This window comes from Notothenia rossii, assembly GCF_949606895.1.
Source record: "Notothenia rossii genome assembly, contig: scaffold_29, whole genome shotgun sequence".
Classification (NCBI taxonomy): domain Eukaryota; kingdom Metazoa; phylum Chordata; class Actinopteri; order Perciformes; family Nototheniidae; genus Notothenia; species Notothenia rossii.
The window spans coordinates 279,177-294,858 of record NW_027639721.1 but is presented as its reverse complement, the minus strand read 5'-3'; the positions used below and the strand labels follow the sequence as shown (position 1 = coordinate 294,858).

Sequence of the window (15,682 nt, the reverse complement as noted above, 5' to 3'; positions counted from 1 at the left end):
CTAATAATAACATTGTTTAAATGTGTAATGCAACGGATAATTTAGTTGAATCAATGTTGTTGCAATTCTACATTATTTCAATGTTGATCATATCGTAATTGAATGCAATGCAAAGTTGATTAATTGTTGGGATTGATTGAAAATGCAATGTTCTTTCAATGCTGATCATAGCGAGCACTTTCACTGTTATTTTCAATGTCTGACATCAATGTTGATTGCAATCTTCAGCGTGAACATATCTCAATGTAGATTCAATGACTTTTTGCTATCTGGGGTGGTATCACAGGATCCCTCTAATCACCCTGCTCTACAAGTTACACTGAAACATATGCAAATGCAATGCTTTCTACTCACACAATGTATTTTTCTCTGTACATCTTTATAATTGTATGCCAAAAACTCTTATGCAGATAAATACACATTTTAGACTTCACATTTCATTGTATGTTTTGTCATCAGGTTTATAATCAATTCAGAAGATAAGTTATCTATTCTAGAGTACTTAATTTTTCTCACAATAATAATAAAAGCTATTATGCAAGTCAAAGACAGTAAATGCATAACTTTATCGACTAAACCCTTTTAAAGAAATGCATTTTTTGAACATGTATTACCCATAACCACCAGGTGGTGGATCTCTTCCATAGGGGACACGCCTATAGAGGGGAGGACACACACTCCATTCACACATGGTTGCCTCCCCCTCTTGCATGAAAAGTGTGCCTGTGCATGAGGCAGTCAGGAACATTCAGCAGTAGTAGTGCCTTCCCTGCCTGGCTGCATTCTTACAACAGATCTGGGGCAAGAAGACAGCGGGTCATGCATTGAATCAGAGACTGGTGGAGAAAATGGTGCAGTTTCTGTCTTTGCTAATATAGAGCAGTGTAACTTGGGTTTGTTAACAAAATTGATTATTTTTTAAACAATTTCAACTATTTTTGACAAACATGGGGTGCTCCTCATCCAGTGCACAGACTGTTGATCAGGAGAAAAGACCAGGTACGAAGCCAGAGGAGGCCAATGGAGATACAGTGGGTAAGTTTGGACAATCTATGTTTACATGTCTAAACATGTCTAGATTAGTGTATGTTTAATGAATAAGCATACCATATGATTTATACACTTACTCTACATGTACATATGTAGAGTAAGTCACTCTTATTCAGTCAAGGCTTGCTGAGGGGTGTGTGACTCTGCTCTGGAACACCGTGTGCTTTCTCACTCTCTTCTGCTTTGAAGCATTCTACAGCAGCCCATGTAGAGAATTATTCATGTTTAACCATTTTCTCATTGCTCCCCAGAAGTGGTCAGCATTTATTTTTAATAAGCCATTTCTAGCTTGCTATCCATTCAAAATATGCTGCCAGAAACTGAATGTCTGGCTTTTTATCAAATGAGAGCTATATTGTGTGTTTGTGTTTAATTCTCGACTCCTCTCCTTACCAAAGCCAATTGGGTATTTACATGTACATGAAGCTAGCTTTGTAAAATATAGTGAGTACTTCATAAAACTCTGACAGTGTGAAAGCCAGCTGGGATTGTTCAGCAGTGCATCTGCAGCCTGAGGAAAGAGTTGTGACCACACCGTTTTTCTGCCAATCTACAGTAGTCTGATTTGTGAATTAAATTATATTTCCCTACTTGGTGTGCATGCTTTTTGTGTCTCCAAAGTCTGAATACAAAGTTTTCCTCAAAAGTGAGTTGCTTAGATTACCATCTGTTTATGCAGGGCTGGCTCTAGACAATTTGCAGCCCTAGGCGAGATTTTAGCTGGCGCCCCAGTCAGAGAATCGTAGAATAGAAAAGATAAAGATCAATAGAGTATCCAAGGAAAACACAATAGAATGGGGGGTGGACGTCACATGCTCTAGGGGGGTCCGGGAAGAATTCTTTGAACATTTTAAAGTAAAATGCTTCAATCTGGTGCACTTTGAAAATAATTACTACTAGATATAGGGGTAAAACTCTAAACACCCATATGAAAAAGATCGGTTCACATTGTAATAATCAAATAAGTATGTGAACATAACCAATAACCTACCATAGCCAATAACAAATAAATGTAACTTATTTTATTTGGGTTGTTCTTTCATATCTTATTTTACTAGTTAACATTTATTTATTTTCGCATTTTTTTTAATCTCTCCAGTTTAAAACGATATTTTTGGTTTACTGTCCTATAGTATACATTGGAATGATTTCAAACCTGTTCATCCCAATGATTATAAAGGAGTGCCTTGGAAATATTTGTTTACATAAATTGGGATCAAACCGTTTGAGACCCACTGAGGTAACTTAGACTAAAGTGAACTATCTAAACACTCCTTTACCTCACTGAGCTGTAGTTATCAGCCTCTCAGTCTGACTGGAGAGGACTCTCCCTCCACATTATTGTAGAAACATGTTCTTCTTATATCCGTTAGAGCAGCTAACACCAGATTCTAATAACAACAGCGCCGATACCGGTGCACCCTTCTCTCTCTCCCTCGCACGCTCCCACGCTCATTCGCACTTTGGCTGTGAGCTGCGGGCGCCAGATAAGCCAACATCCCCCATTTTCATCACTAACGGTACGTCCACACAGCAGCTTTAAAAAAAACTTCCAACGCTTCCAACGCTACTCTGCCCATTGACTTTGAATGGGGGTGACGTCACTTTGCCTCGCTTTTCGCCAAACTGCATTGTGGGGAAGCGAAGCGAAAATTTCCAGGATTTTCAGGATTCAAAAGTTGAGCAATGTTCAACTTTTGAAGCTGAGCTGGAAGCGTCAGCCAATCAAATCCCGTTTATGCAAATCTGACAGTACAAGCGCTAGCCAATCAAACCGCGTGCAAGCTGGGAGAGCCAGACCACAGCTCATTTCCTCATATTCCAAACGAGAAATTACGGTAGCAAATCACCCGGTTCTTTACGACCAGAACTATTTACCGGGATACAAACCGGAGGAACCAGGCATGGAGGGAGGTGGCAGAGACAGTGGGTGAAACTGGTAGGTTTTCGCCTGTTTGGGGAGTTTATATATATATATATATATTGCTCGCATAAAATCCCTGGGGTTTTTTGCTTTGTATGTCGGGGGCGGGAGATTCATGTCATTGGTTGTTGGTCGCGTTGCTAGCAAAAAATCCTCTAGCTCTCAGACTGCTCCAAGATTTTCAAGATTTTTTCAAAGCAGCTGTGTGAACGTACCGTTACAGCGCCCATCATACAGGGCAAATGAAAAGTCTAACCGGGGTGAAAAGGGTGTTACATTGACTTAATTATGAATATTGTTACATCAAGGCCAAAAATTAGGATGAGCACCAACGGTCAAAACATTTTTTCTACCAGAGCAGCCCCTCCCCAGATCTGGCGCCCTCGGCGAACATCTATAACGCCAGTGTTACGAGCCGGCCCTGTGTTTATGTATGATAAGGAGTGTTTGACACTGCTCCAGGAATTTAGCGCTCGCACAAAACAATGGATGCTGGATTTCAAAGGAGAGGGTCTAGGAGATTGATGGCTTTTCCAAAAAGCTCAAATGCTTTTCAGGCTATCCTGGAATTTCTGAATATACATGTTACATCTGAACTTGCAGTCATACTCTGTAGTTCTTGTTGTGTTTGTCGTTTGGTGCCGTGATTGTTTATTCATGCGTGTCATCGGTGTATGATGTTTGTACCATAGCATTGTCTCTTCAGCCTGCCAGCTACAAAAAAAAAAGCTTTCCAGACTCTTACATCATTCCCACAAGAAAACCACTTTTCAGGAAGGCTTCTCCAAATGAATGGGTGGAGTTTTAAATCACACAGTCACTGTATGATCCACCACTGGTCGCATCCCCTGACCGGGCCTCCTATACTTTACATCCCATACCTCCCTCTACTCTGTGTTCTAAGCCAACCATGGCGCTTCTTTTGACTGGGATCATCTTTGGCTGCTAAATTATGTTGAAATTCTGGTCATCCACCAAAACAGTTTTTAACACCAGTTCAAGCTGCACAACAGTGTGGAATACTCTGTTAGATGGTATGTGAGCCATAAATTGGACACTAATGGAAACATGTTTAAATTCAATTAAGGGGAGTAATACCATAATAACAATTACACATTTTTAAAAACACTTATAAGTCTGCAGTTCTGAACTCTTAGTTGAAACTTGATATTATTAGAAATATTTCACTTGCATAGCTTACCCACTTTTTTTCTCTTTTGCTTTTCTTCCAATGATTTATTTTTGTTTGAGTTGCCAGCCTGTCACATTCCTTTCCACCCATCACTCTCAGCTCTTTTTAGCACTTCTGACAGACAAATACATTCCGGAAGATGTGGCTTCTGAACCATCCACCCATTCAGCTTTCTGAACCATTCTGCTCTGTCTTAGCTGGTGTTTTTGTAAATAAATTAGCTGCAAAACTTATCTAGAGAGAGACTGTCAGTTAAAATGTCCTAGTCTGCCATTGATACTAAATTAATGTTTTTCCCCTGAGGGCTTGTTACTTGTTCAAATATTACATTACATGTCATTTGTTAGACGCTTTTATCCAAAGTGAGTTACATACATTCAGTACTGTGGACAATCCCCACAGGAGCAACTTGGGGTGAAGTGTCTTGCCCAAGGACACAACGACATGCTGAATGGAGTGGGACTCGAACTTGCTATCCCCTGATTCGAAGTCCAGCACACTTGCCACTGACCCACAGCCTCCCATATAATATAACAGCAGCATTAAGAAGGAGAATGAAGGAAGGGTCTCTCTCAAAATGCAGCAAATGCATTGTCATGTGTATTTCATTTCCTCAGAGAGTGACTTGCCCTCCGGGCTTTAGACAAAGACTGGCTTCAATAAATCAAATGTTTAACCAGGGAAAATAAATAATGTTTTCTCGAGCAATGCAGTTGCAAAGTATGTACCTTGTTGCCTTTATTTTCCATCTCCTACATTCCATGAGTTAAGCTGTTGTTTGGATTTGTATTATTCATATTCAGACATTTGTCTTTGGCCTCTTACAAGAACAGCAAAATGATATGCAAAAACATGCTGATATGCAGATTAAGACAATCAAATACAGGAATAATTCAACACCCTGCAATATCGAAGTCTATACTTTGTTGAATGTCCCCTTAGGATGCATTTGAATTTGGCCATTATAAATGTTGTTATTGAAGCCTATTGGCTCACCAACCCCCAAATAATGTTCAATTTAATTAAATTAGGAATGTTCTCTTTATTATTTGTGTTGCTTAGCATTGTCAGGTAGTTACTGTTACAGATTAACATGGCATCACAAAGAGGCGATGTAGATTGATAATATGCTTGCAAGTCGTATATCTAAATATAAAAAAATGTGTGTTGTCCACCCTGTTTTTACAGCACTCAGAAATGGCTTCATTGCAGAAGATGCACAAACCATCGAGGACCAGATACAGTTGCCTGTGCAGACTGCCTTACCGGACAATTTTCAACCAGGAGCCGATGAAGAAGCTGATGTTGTGTTGGTAGCCCTGGAGGCCCATGAGGATCTTGGGTCTGGGGAGGACCTCCTGTCTGCTCCTGAGCCACAGCTAGAATATATCAGCCCTTCAGAGCCAGTTCCAGAAACTGCTGCTCCAACTGAAGCCTACACTGAGCCTGCGGCGGCTGTAGAGGTGTTGGAGGCACTACCCCATTTAGAGAAAGCCGTCCCTGTAGAAACTTTACTGTCTGAGGCCACTCCTGTGGTCGAAGCCCTGGTTGAGGAGGCAACTGCTGATCTAGCTGTAAAGGCAGAGGCCCCTGCTGATGTAGCTGTGCAGGCAGAGGACGCTGCTGATGTAGCTGTGCAGGCAGAGGACCCTGCTGTTGTAGCTGTGCAGACAGAGGCCCCTGTTGTTGTAGAAGAGGCAGCAGCTCTAGCTGTTGAGGCCCCTGCTGTAGTGGCTGCTCATGTGGAGGGAGAGGCTACAACTGACAATTATGCATCTGCTGCTACCTCAACAGAAAAATGTGTATACCCAGAACCATTTGAATCTGCTGCCCCAGCACCAGCTGTAGCTGCAGCTGCAGCTGCAGTCCTAGCACCAGCCACAGCACCAAATGCACCAACAACTGAAGACCTAGAACCAGCTGCAGGACCATCTGAAGCCCCAGAACCAGCTGCACCAACAACTGAAGCCCCAGCACCAGCTGTAGCTGCAGTCCCAGCACCAGCCCCAGCTCCAAATGAAGCCCCAGAACCAGCTGCACCAACAACTGAAGTCCCAGAACCAGCTGCAGGACTATCTGAAGACCCAGCACCAGCTGTAGTTGCAGTCCCAGCACCAGCCCCAACTGAAGCCCCAGAACCAGCTGCAGGACCATCTGAAGCCCCAGCACCAGCTGTAGCGGCAGTCCCAGCACCAGCACCAACTGAAGCCCCAGAAACAGCTGCACCAACACCTGAAGCCCCAGAACCAGCTGCAGCACCATCTGAAGCCCCAGCACCAGCTGTAGCTGCAGTCCCAGCACCAGCCCCAGCACCAACTGAAGTCCCAGAACCAGCTGCACCAACAAATGAAGCCCCAGAACCAGCTGCAGCACCATCTGAAGCCCCAGCTCCAGCTGTAGCTGCAATCCCAGCACCAGCCCCAGCATACACTGAAGCCGCAGCACCTGAAGCAACAGCCGCAGCACCAACTGAAGCCGCAACACCAACCGAAGCAACAGCCACGGCATCAACTGAAGTCGCAGCACCAACTGAAGCCACAGCACCAACTGAAGTCAGAGCCACAGCACCAACTGAAGTTGCAGCACCAACTGAAGTTGCAGCACCAACTGAAGTCGCAGCACCAACTGAAGTCGCAGCACAAACTGAAGCCGCAGCACTAACTGAAACAACAGCCACAGCCCCAACTGAAGCAACAGCCACAGCACCAACTGAAGCTAAAGCCCCATCACCAGCAGTAGTAACAGACAAGGCTTCAGAACCAAGTGAAGTATCAGCATCGGACAAGGCAGTACACACTCTTATAGATATAAAGATTGCTGCAGCAACTATTCCACTGTTGCATCCATTATCACCATTCACTGCAGTTGCTCAAACCAAGGCAGATCCCTCACCTAAAGGTATGACACTCTAACACAGATCATTGTAAGTAAGTTTACCCTGTTTTCTTTAATAGTCAATTATAAAAATAAATAAAATCCTTCATCATTGTTTTTAGTAATCTGTTCCAACAACAGAGAATTTAACAAAGCAGATTTATTTTTCTTTATGTGACAATCCTAGTGGGAGATACAGTATATGCCTTTTTTTTTAACACCGTTCTGCATTTCTTGAGGGAGTTTACTGCTCAGTGATTCTACATGATTAAAACCTGAAGTGTTTCCTGACAAACCTGTAATGCAGAAACAAAAGAAACTATTCAAAGCATATTCCGATTCAGTTTTCTATATTGACATAAAAAAGTGACATTAGCGTAAAACCATGTTTTAAACTGCTTGATAGTCACCGTCCACTTACTGGTCGGATGGCTGAGTTTTTGGGTGGAGGTCAAACAGTACAGCATTGCAACTAGCTAAAATAGCTGGTAAATCTATGCAAACATGCTTGCCAATTAGATGTGTAAACATGCAGAAAGGGGATAGAAAATGAAGAAATATGTCAGTGTTTTAATTATTATTTTCTATTATAAATGGTAGTAACTGATTAATAAATGGGAATGTGTTTTACACTTTACAATAAGGCTCCCTTTGGCAGTTATAAATGTTAGTAACTCATAAATAAATGGTCATAAAGATATGCCAAGAAACATCAAGATGGAAGGGGGGAAATCAACTCAGTGAACAACAGATACCAAGGATGCTGGCTGATGAAGAAGACACATTAAGCTAGAAGCCAATATAAGGCTAAGATATCTTGCCAAATAGTGAGCGTGTTGAGGTCTTTTATTTTGAAACTGTACATCAGAATGTCCTGATTTCTTCTGAGTGGCTAGATGGGGTGTCCTGCTATCACCCTGGAGTGAGATGAGTCTTTGATACTGGACAGTCTTTGTTTTATTCTCATCTAAACACAGAGGGATGATAGCTCATATATATGACAATTCAAAGGTATTTTATTTTGAAACCCTACATCAGAATGTTCTGATTTTTTCTAAGTGACTAGATGGTCTTTTATTTTGAAACTCCTTAAGTTTTACATTCACTCATTTATAATGTGGTAGTTATACGTCATTTGTTTTAAATAATTATTGATCACATTATATCGTACATATTTCTTAATTTAACATGTTTGGTATGCTATTTTGGTGTATAAGTTATTGACAGAGTAAGTACTTTTATTTTTAAGGCAGTTTTTCCAGGACTCTACCGTAATGCATAGGATGTTCGCGCACCGCAATATCACGTGCGGGCTGGCTTGACTAGGTTTTCCCGAGTGGAGGCTGGCTTTGGATGCTGGCTTGACCGCAGTGTTTCAACGGGGTACCGGCCACCGAAAACGGGGACTTTGCCGGGAAAACAGGGACGTTTTGGTCACCCATCCGACTGTGTCTACAGCTAAGCACACACGCTAACATGAATTAAGACTACAAGCTCACTTGGGGTTGAGACGTTTTTACACGTTGCTTCACTGCCTGCCAGGGGCGGACTGGGAGGAAAAAATGGCCCGGGGATTAATTGACAGATAGGCCCACTTAATGCGCGGCATGTATCGGCCGGCCGGCGACGAAAGTATGTTACTTAACAAAAAACCCTATTCATGTAATGCTATTTTGGACCATTATTCATATAGTAATCACATTACCTGAGCCCTTTTGTTGCCTAGAGCAAAATAGTTACAGCATATATTTATTGATTTTAATGTTATTGACATTGATGCAATAACATTTGGACCCAATTTGCCTGACTTGACGCATGGAATAAAACATGGCGTAGGAAGCATCCTCAATGTGGGTGAGACAATTTAACAGGGGGTGTGGGCAGGTGGTGGACCTCACCTCCTCTAGGGGGGTCCGGGGACATGCTCCCCCGGGAAGATTTTTTTTTTTAAATGTTGAAGTTAAATGCATCAATCTGGTGCACTTTGAGAGCAAAATTAGGGACTAAATATATGGATACATCTCTCAACACCCATATGAAACAGAACTGTAAACAGATTTACTTTTTTCATTCAACATTTATTTGAACAGCAAGTGGAGGAAAAAGTGACTGCACCCAAAACAATAAACCTGCTAGCTAACTAGCCTAAACTCAGTAACAGAATGTGGGCAACACATTCTTCTCCACAGCCGCGCGACCTCTGACACGTCACTTCCCCCCTTTTCTATTCTACGGGTACAGCCACTAAAATACAATACAACTGAGGGGGCAATGCCCCCTTTTGCCCCCTCATGGCGCCGGGCCCGTCCCTGCCTGTCCTGTGATTGGTCTGAGCTGACAAGGTGAACAGGATATTGTTGGGCCGTGGTGCTGAACAGATAACAGAGTGTGAACAAATAAAAAGCAGTCACACACTCCGGGAGTGAGAAATTAACGCTTTTCTTGAGTGTGTCCATTTTACCAAGAGCATGCTAACAGTACAATAGATTCAGTCACGCAACTGTCACTCATTGTACTCTATTGTGAACTGTCTTCTATCATACCGTGTGGCTTCAAATTACATACAAGTCAATATAAATGTAACATAAACAATATTTGACTTAATTGGAATGTAAGTTAGCACTAAGTAAATGCACAGGACATCTGGTGGTAATTTATAAAGGAATACTTTCCCCACAAAATGACAATTTATTTATAAATATCTCACTCCCCATGTAACCTTGAATTATTGATTACAACGTTTCTCTTATGTGTTTTCCAGGCTGAGAAACTCCCTCTGGAGGGAACACAGGGATTTATTTAAAAAATATATTACAGGTATCAGATATATACACAAAACGTCTCTGAAGAGTTTGTCTCCTAATACCAAACAGATAATTGTAGCATCCCACAAACCCCTCTGTTACCTCATTCACACCAACGGTGTTCCAGGGCCGGTTCGGAGCTGGAGCTTGAAAATCACCGGGTTTTCCTGTTCACAGCGCAGCGGAGCAGCCTCTTAGCACCGGAATCCGGTTCATTTCGAGCACCAAAAGATTGTCCGGCCAGAGCAAAAGCACCACATACGTCACGCTTACGTTGAGGCGGGGGCAGGGGCAGGGGCAAGATCAACTCCTGAACAACAACAAAAAGCCACAACGATTGAGAAACTTAACAAGCAGCAGTGGTCCACTGAAGAGACCAGCTACCTACTGGGAATCTGGTCTTCCGAAGAGGTATAGAGGAAGCTGGAGCACAATCGGCCATTGTTGTTGTTGTTCGGTGTCAGCTGTGAGGGGTTTCCGCGCGGTTTGGCTTTATGAAGCAGGCACGCAAACGGTTACTTCATGACGCAAACGATGACGCAATGACGCAGCACTAGTCGGACTCTGAGCAGTGTGAAAAGAGCCAGAGATAAACCGAAGAACTGGTTCTGAACCTGAAAAGCTCTAGCACGGAGCTTGAACCGGAGTTGCGTTGGTGTGAATGAGGTATGTTTCAGGCGGTTTCAAAAGTGCTGATTCTGTGTCTGTAGCTTTAAATGCAAATGAGCTGCTGCTGGCCACGCCCACCTGCAACATGCTTGGTTTCAAAAACATAATAAGATAAGCTAATATAAGACTTTATTTATCCTGAAGGAAATTGTTGTGCCAAGGTGCTCGAGGAGACACTTAACCCCCTGATCCCACCGGTAGCGTCTGCGCTGTGCTACGGCTGTGCCGCGCCGCGACCTCCTCCTGCGTCATAACCCACCAGGCGCGTTTCAAAACGTTGCGGAAGCGGATTGTCGTGTGTGCAGCCTCGCAGTTGTTGTTGATTTTGGAGTATTTCCTGGACATTTGTACTTCTAGGCTACGTAGTTAAATGGTTTATGTTTGTGTCTGTTTAAATCGTGTTTATTGTTGTTATTTCCTATTTTGTTGTGTTGTTGACTACAGACACAGTTAATAATAATTGTAATATTCCAGTTATAAACGAAATGAATCAAAGATGTGTTGCTGTATTTTAGTGGTAAAAAAATATGCATTCATCATCATAATTATTCTATATATATATAATTACAGTGCCTTTAAACCGGAGGAGAACGTTGGCATGTATTCTCCTACTTGAAAGACTATGGGGGGGTGGGGGGAGGAGAATGAGCCGGTTTTGGGTGCACCCCCTCAACCAGCAAAGGAGACAACAAGGTGATTTTCATCACCTCGTGGCTGGGCAGCCAACGACATCACCAATATTTTCGGATGAACGTTCCACTTCCTGCCTGCCTGCGCTGCGCTGCGTCAAAAATAGAATTCATCCTATATTTTAGAAATTCCTTGCTGCGAGGAGCTTCTGGGACGCTTCGAGCCGCGGCGCAGCGCTGCGCAGCGGGTCTGGTGGAATAGCACCCGTTGACTAGAGTGGCCGCGATCGCTAAAAACGCAGCAGCCGCAGCACAGACGCTCCCGGTGGGATCAGGGGGTTAACCCCAAATTGCTCCTGTGGGGATTGTCCACAGTACTCAATGTATGTATAAAAGCGTCTAACAAATTAGATGTAATGTAATAAGGGGGGTTACCTTGGTAGGTTTGTGGCTAATCGTTGCCCAACCCAAAAAAACAGTTGTGACGTCGCAAAGTGGCCAAATCTGATTAGCTAATTTCCAGACAGGTTTTTGAATAGGTGGATCAGAAGAAAAAGGGAGAGTATCCTTTTCCCTGAAAGTTTCCGAATGTCTTATCACACAGGTGGCACATATTTATGTATAAAACACGTGAAAAAATGCATTTATGCATAATAGGGGACCTTTAAGCCTTTGAGGCCATTAGGCGCTTTCACACCAAGTACTTTTCCCAGGAATAGTTCCGATATTTCCTGGGATTTTGCGTTCACACCAAAAATATCTCGAACTAGAACTTTTTGTTGCAAAACTTTTCACCCCTTTTTAGTCGGGAGAAAAGGTTCCAATTTCTGATTGGCTGGGCGAATTGCAAACAACGCCCCGTAAAACTCTGAAAAGTTTTGTGAAGCCACCATTTTATTTGTTCGCATTAGCATTATTAGCATTAGCATTAGCCCAGCGCACCAACGGAGAGAGACTAACTTATGGCAACACAAAAGAAAACATGGGAGCGGTGGAGTGATGAGGAGGTGTCGGCGCTTCAGGCGATTTACTCGGAAGCTGCTGGGAAGCCATCAGCTCCTACTGAAGCCAGTCAGAAGAAGAAGAAGAAGAAGAAGAAGAAGAAGAAGAAGAAGAAGAAGAGATGTTAGCGGCTCCCTCAGGGACTTATGCTGGTGTGAACGCGATTTACTAGATTGTTCCGGAACTAAAGATTTCCGGGGAACTAAGTTCCGGGAACTATTCCTGGGAAAAGTATTCGGTGTAAAAGCGCCTATTTACATGCACAAAAACCTAAAAAAGCTTAATAGGGTCAAAAGGGGCCCCTTCCCCAGTCAAATGAATCAAAAACAATTCTGTTTTTTTATTTTGTTGTTTTATGCAGTGTGAAAGCAATATAAACAAAGTTTACAGACAATACTTTTGGTGGTGACGTTTTCCTTCAAGAAGCAGTGATTTCATTTCCTCCTGCACTCCACCCTTGACTGTCCGAGAACATGCTGTACTTTTAGGGCAGAGATGCCTCTCCAGGCAGAATGTGTAGAAAACTGGTCTGGTGAAGACAAATTGCATAACATCTACAAAACCTTTTCTCTGGAATCTATGCAGTGTGCATACCAGACCATTCACCATACAGTATTGTGAGTGTAAGCTTAGAAACCAGGTGAATAACTAGTAACCAGTTCAGCAGACCTGGATGTGACAAAGAAGGGATGCTCTCCTGTTGTGCATTATTGCACTAGTTGTCTCTTTAGTTTTGGTGATGGTGAAGCGATATGTTAAATGAGTGAAAGTTTCCTCTGTATGAAGTCTGCAATGTTGATTGTATTGTATCATGTATTGATTTCCTCTCAATGTGTGCGCAGTGACTTCTGCAACTGAAGCCTCTCAGGATAAAGAGAGCATGAAAGCCAAAAAGGAGGATTGAGTTGGTAAGAGCACAACCACAAACCAAACTCAATACAAACACATTAGGATCAACTCTGTATCCATTATACTGAGTATTATTATATATATGTTCAGTGAAGGGTGCACATAAACAACCTTTAAACTGGGTGAAAACGGGATAAATGTAGTAGAGAAGGGGTTTTTGATATTGATAGTTAAATATTGGTGACGTGATGTTTGCTTTCCCTGACAAAGGTAATGTAATCAAAACACTGAATAGTGGAAGTGTACATCACTTGTATAAGGAATATCTCATTATTTTCTTTATCTTTTGTTTTTAGAGATAAGAGGTGCACCAAAAAACGTAAACCCAAAGCTACCATTGGAAGAAAACTGGAAGGAGACAAAGCATTAAATGCTACATTTTCCGTATTGTCATCAGCGCTTGCCAAACTGTACATCAGATGCTATGGTGTATGGTGCCCTAATAACATGTCATTATGAAATATCAGGATATTTCCTTAATGTGTATATATAAACTTTTTGAAAGGTATTTTACTGACACCATATGTGCCCTTAAGCCACATACTTGATATGCAGGTCAAACAAGCCCTTACAGGACAGGCGAGATGAGACTAGAGGGTGCAATAATCTGTGAAATCTGTGAACTCTTGTGTGATGAATTTGGGAAGGAATCTTTCTATGTAAAGCCTTCACTATTTAAAATAGCTGCTTCAGAGGAATACAAGCCAAACACAACTGTAAATTAGATTATGCAAAGAGTTTGAAGTGACAGAAACACAAAACAAAAGCTTAATTGTAGCACCAAAATAAAACTGATTTTCATATATGTTATTATTAATCCAGATGTTGACATTACTGTGAACCTATAATTTTTTCCTTAAACTTCCTTTCTAACATTTATCGTGTTTTTCTTGGAAAAGGAAATGCACATTATTAGATGCACAAAATATTAGTAAGTATATAATGAATCACTGCCAGGTTGAGGATGCTTAGGGCCCCAGTGCTGAGATATCACCTTGCTGTTCCATGAAGCCATTTAGTGCAGCTGCACTGTAGTGGGCAGATATTCATAAAATTCCCCCCTAAAAGTAAAGGCATTTCAAACTATAAATTCAAAGGCCTCATAAGGCCTCTCACGATGATGTAAAACGCGCATTGGTTTTGATTTAAGTGCATTAATTACATATTTGGCTAAGTAAGATTTATTTTGAAGCTGCTTGCAATCCTTATGTAAATGCCATATTGAGATAACAAGTTAATTATTGACGTTTTAAGAAAACAAAGCTTGTTTTATTGATATAACACCGGAAAACAAAAGACGATCTGCCTATGTTAGACCTTGATGTAAAAATAATGTACTATTCTCCTTGACTGGACATGTTCAGTTAAATCAGTTGCTATGGTTGTCAAGACGCCATCTATGGCACTCCTGATCTTGATTATCTCAAGTTATTACACGGCTTAGTTGAATACTCGATTCTGATTGGTCAGTTAAGAAATTCCAGAGGTTATTAATACTCATTAACCCGTTGCTAAGCATAACATCACTGTTGCTAAGGAGGATCAAGGGAAAGAAGCAAATAGGTTAAAAGACAGCGTTGGAAGTCAGATAAATCAACAGAAGAAGACAAACAGGAAGTCAATACTAGCAGGGACACGCTATGGGGTCTGCATTGTCTAAAGACGTCATTATCGGATCAGAAACTGTGAACAGACTTTGACAGTTACAGTGAACCTCGATCAGTTCCGCCGTTAATTTTAAGCCACATTGTTGTTGTCACAGTTCAGCCATTGGTCCGCTGTGGAACGGAGATTTGCTCTCTTGGCGGCAGCAATACGATAATTCAATAAAAGTCAATAAAATAATTTCAATTAATGTCAAGGTTTGAGTTTATTGAGTATGTGGCCGGGTAAAAAGTGGTATATGTCCAGCGAGGTGGATATTATTGAAAAAAAGAACACCTCTTACATATCAAAGCCTGTTTTCTGGTCGATATGAAATAATTACTTTGTGATCTTAAGAATAACAAATATTAAAAACTAGCAGTTTTTGGCTTCCGTATTGATCGACTAGTGGATATGATTTTTGCATCATTAGTTATACATGCTGTTTTATACAAAAGTGTACAGTTTCAAGAAAATTATTTTAGTTGTGAAAGATGTGATGGGTGTATTGGGAACAAAATATGTTTCTGTGTCTGATAACCTTTTTAATCAGTTTTTTCCTCTGTAACATATATTTTTTTTTCTGAGCTTTGTCTATGATTCTGCTAACCTATAGTACAGAATAAAGTTTTACTCACTAAAACATGTGCAATGAAATGGGACCATTTTTGTGTATAGCAACCACCATGTTTTTCATACAATACAGGTTTTAAAAAATAATAATAAATACAGTAATGACAGAAGGCAATGTTATTCACAGGTATGGGACTGACCTATTTATAAGAGTTTATTTTCTTTTTTTCTGTATAACTTTTTTTATCATACATTTTTTATTGCAACATCTTCAATGTACAACACAGTACAGAAGACAATCCAGGTTGCACAACATTTGGGATTAATTCAATCCCTCTAACAACACCCACCTCACCCGCAAAGCACTCAGCATTGTGGGTGACATATTATATTGTGGGGGTTGGGTCACTAT

At 41.5% G+C, this 15,682-nt stretch overlaps 1 protein-coding gene across 1 annotated transcript; it reads left to right on the top strand.

Annotated features, from left to right (window-relative positions):
- The first annotated feature begins 750 nt into the window (after positions 1-750).
- LOC307027486 (uncharacterized protein) lies at positions 751-15,340 on the top strand. Its single transcript, XM_079695741.1, has 4 exons — positions 751-1,035; positions 5,355-7,064; positions 12,987-13,052; positions 13,350-15,340. Exons 1-3 carry the CDS (start codon positions 948-950, stop codon positions 13,046-13,048), a joined length of 1,860 nt encoding a protein of 619 aa, XP_079551867.1. The 5' UTR covers positions 751-947; the 3' UTR covers positions 13,049-13,052; positions 13,350-15,340.
- The last annotated feature ends 342 nt before the right edge of the window (positions 15,341-15,682 follow it).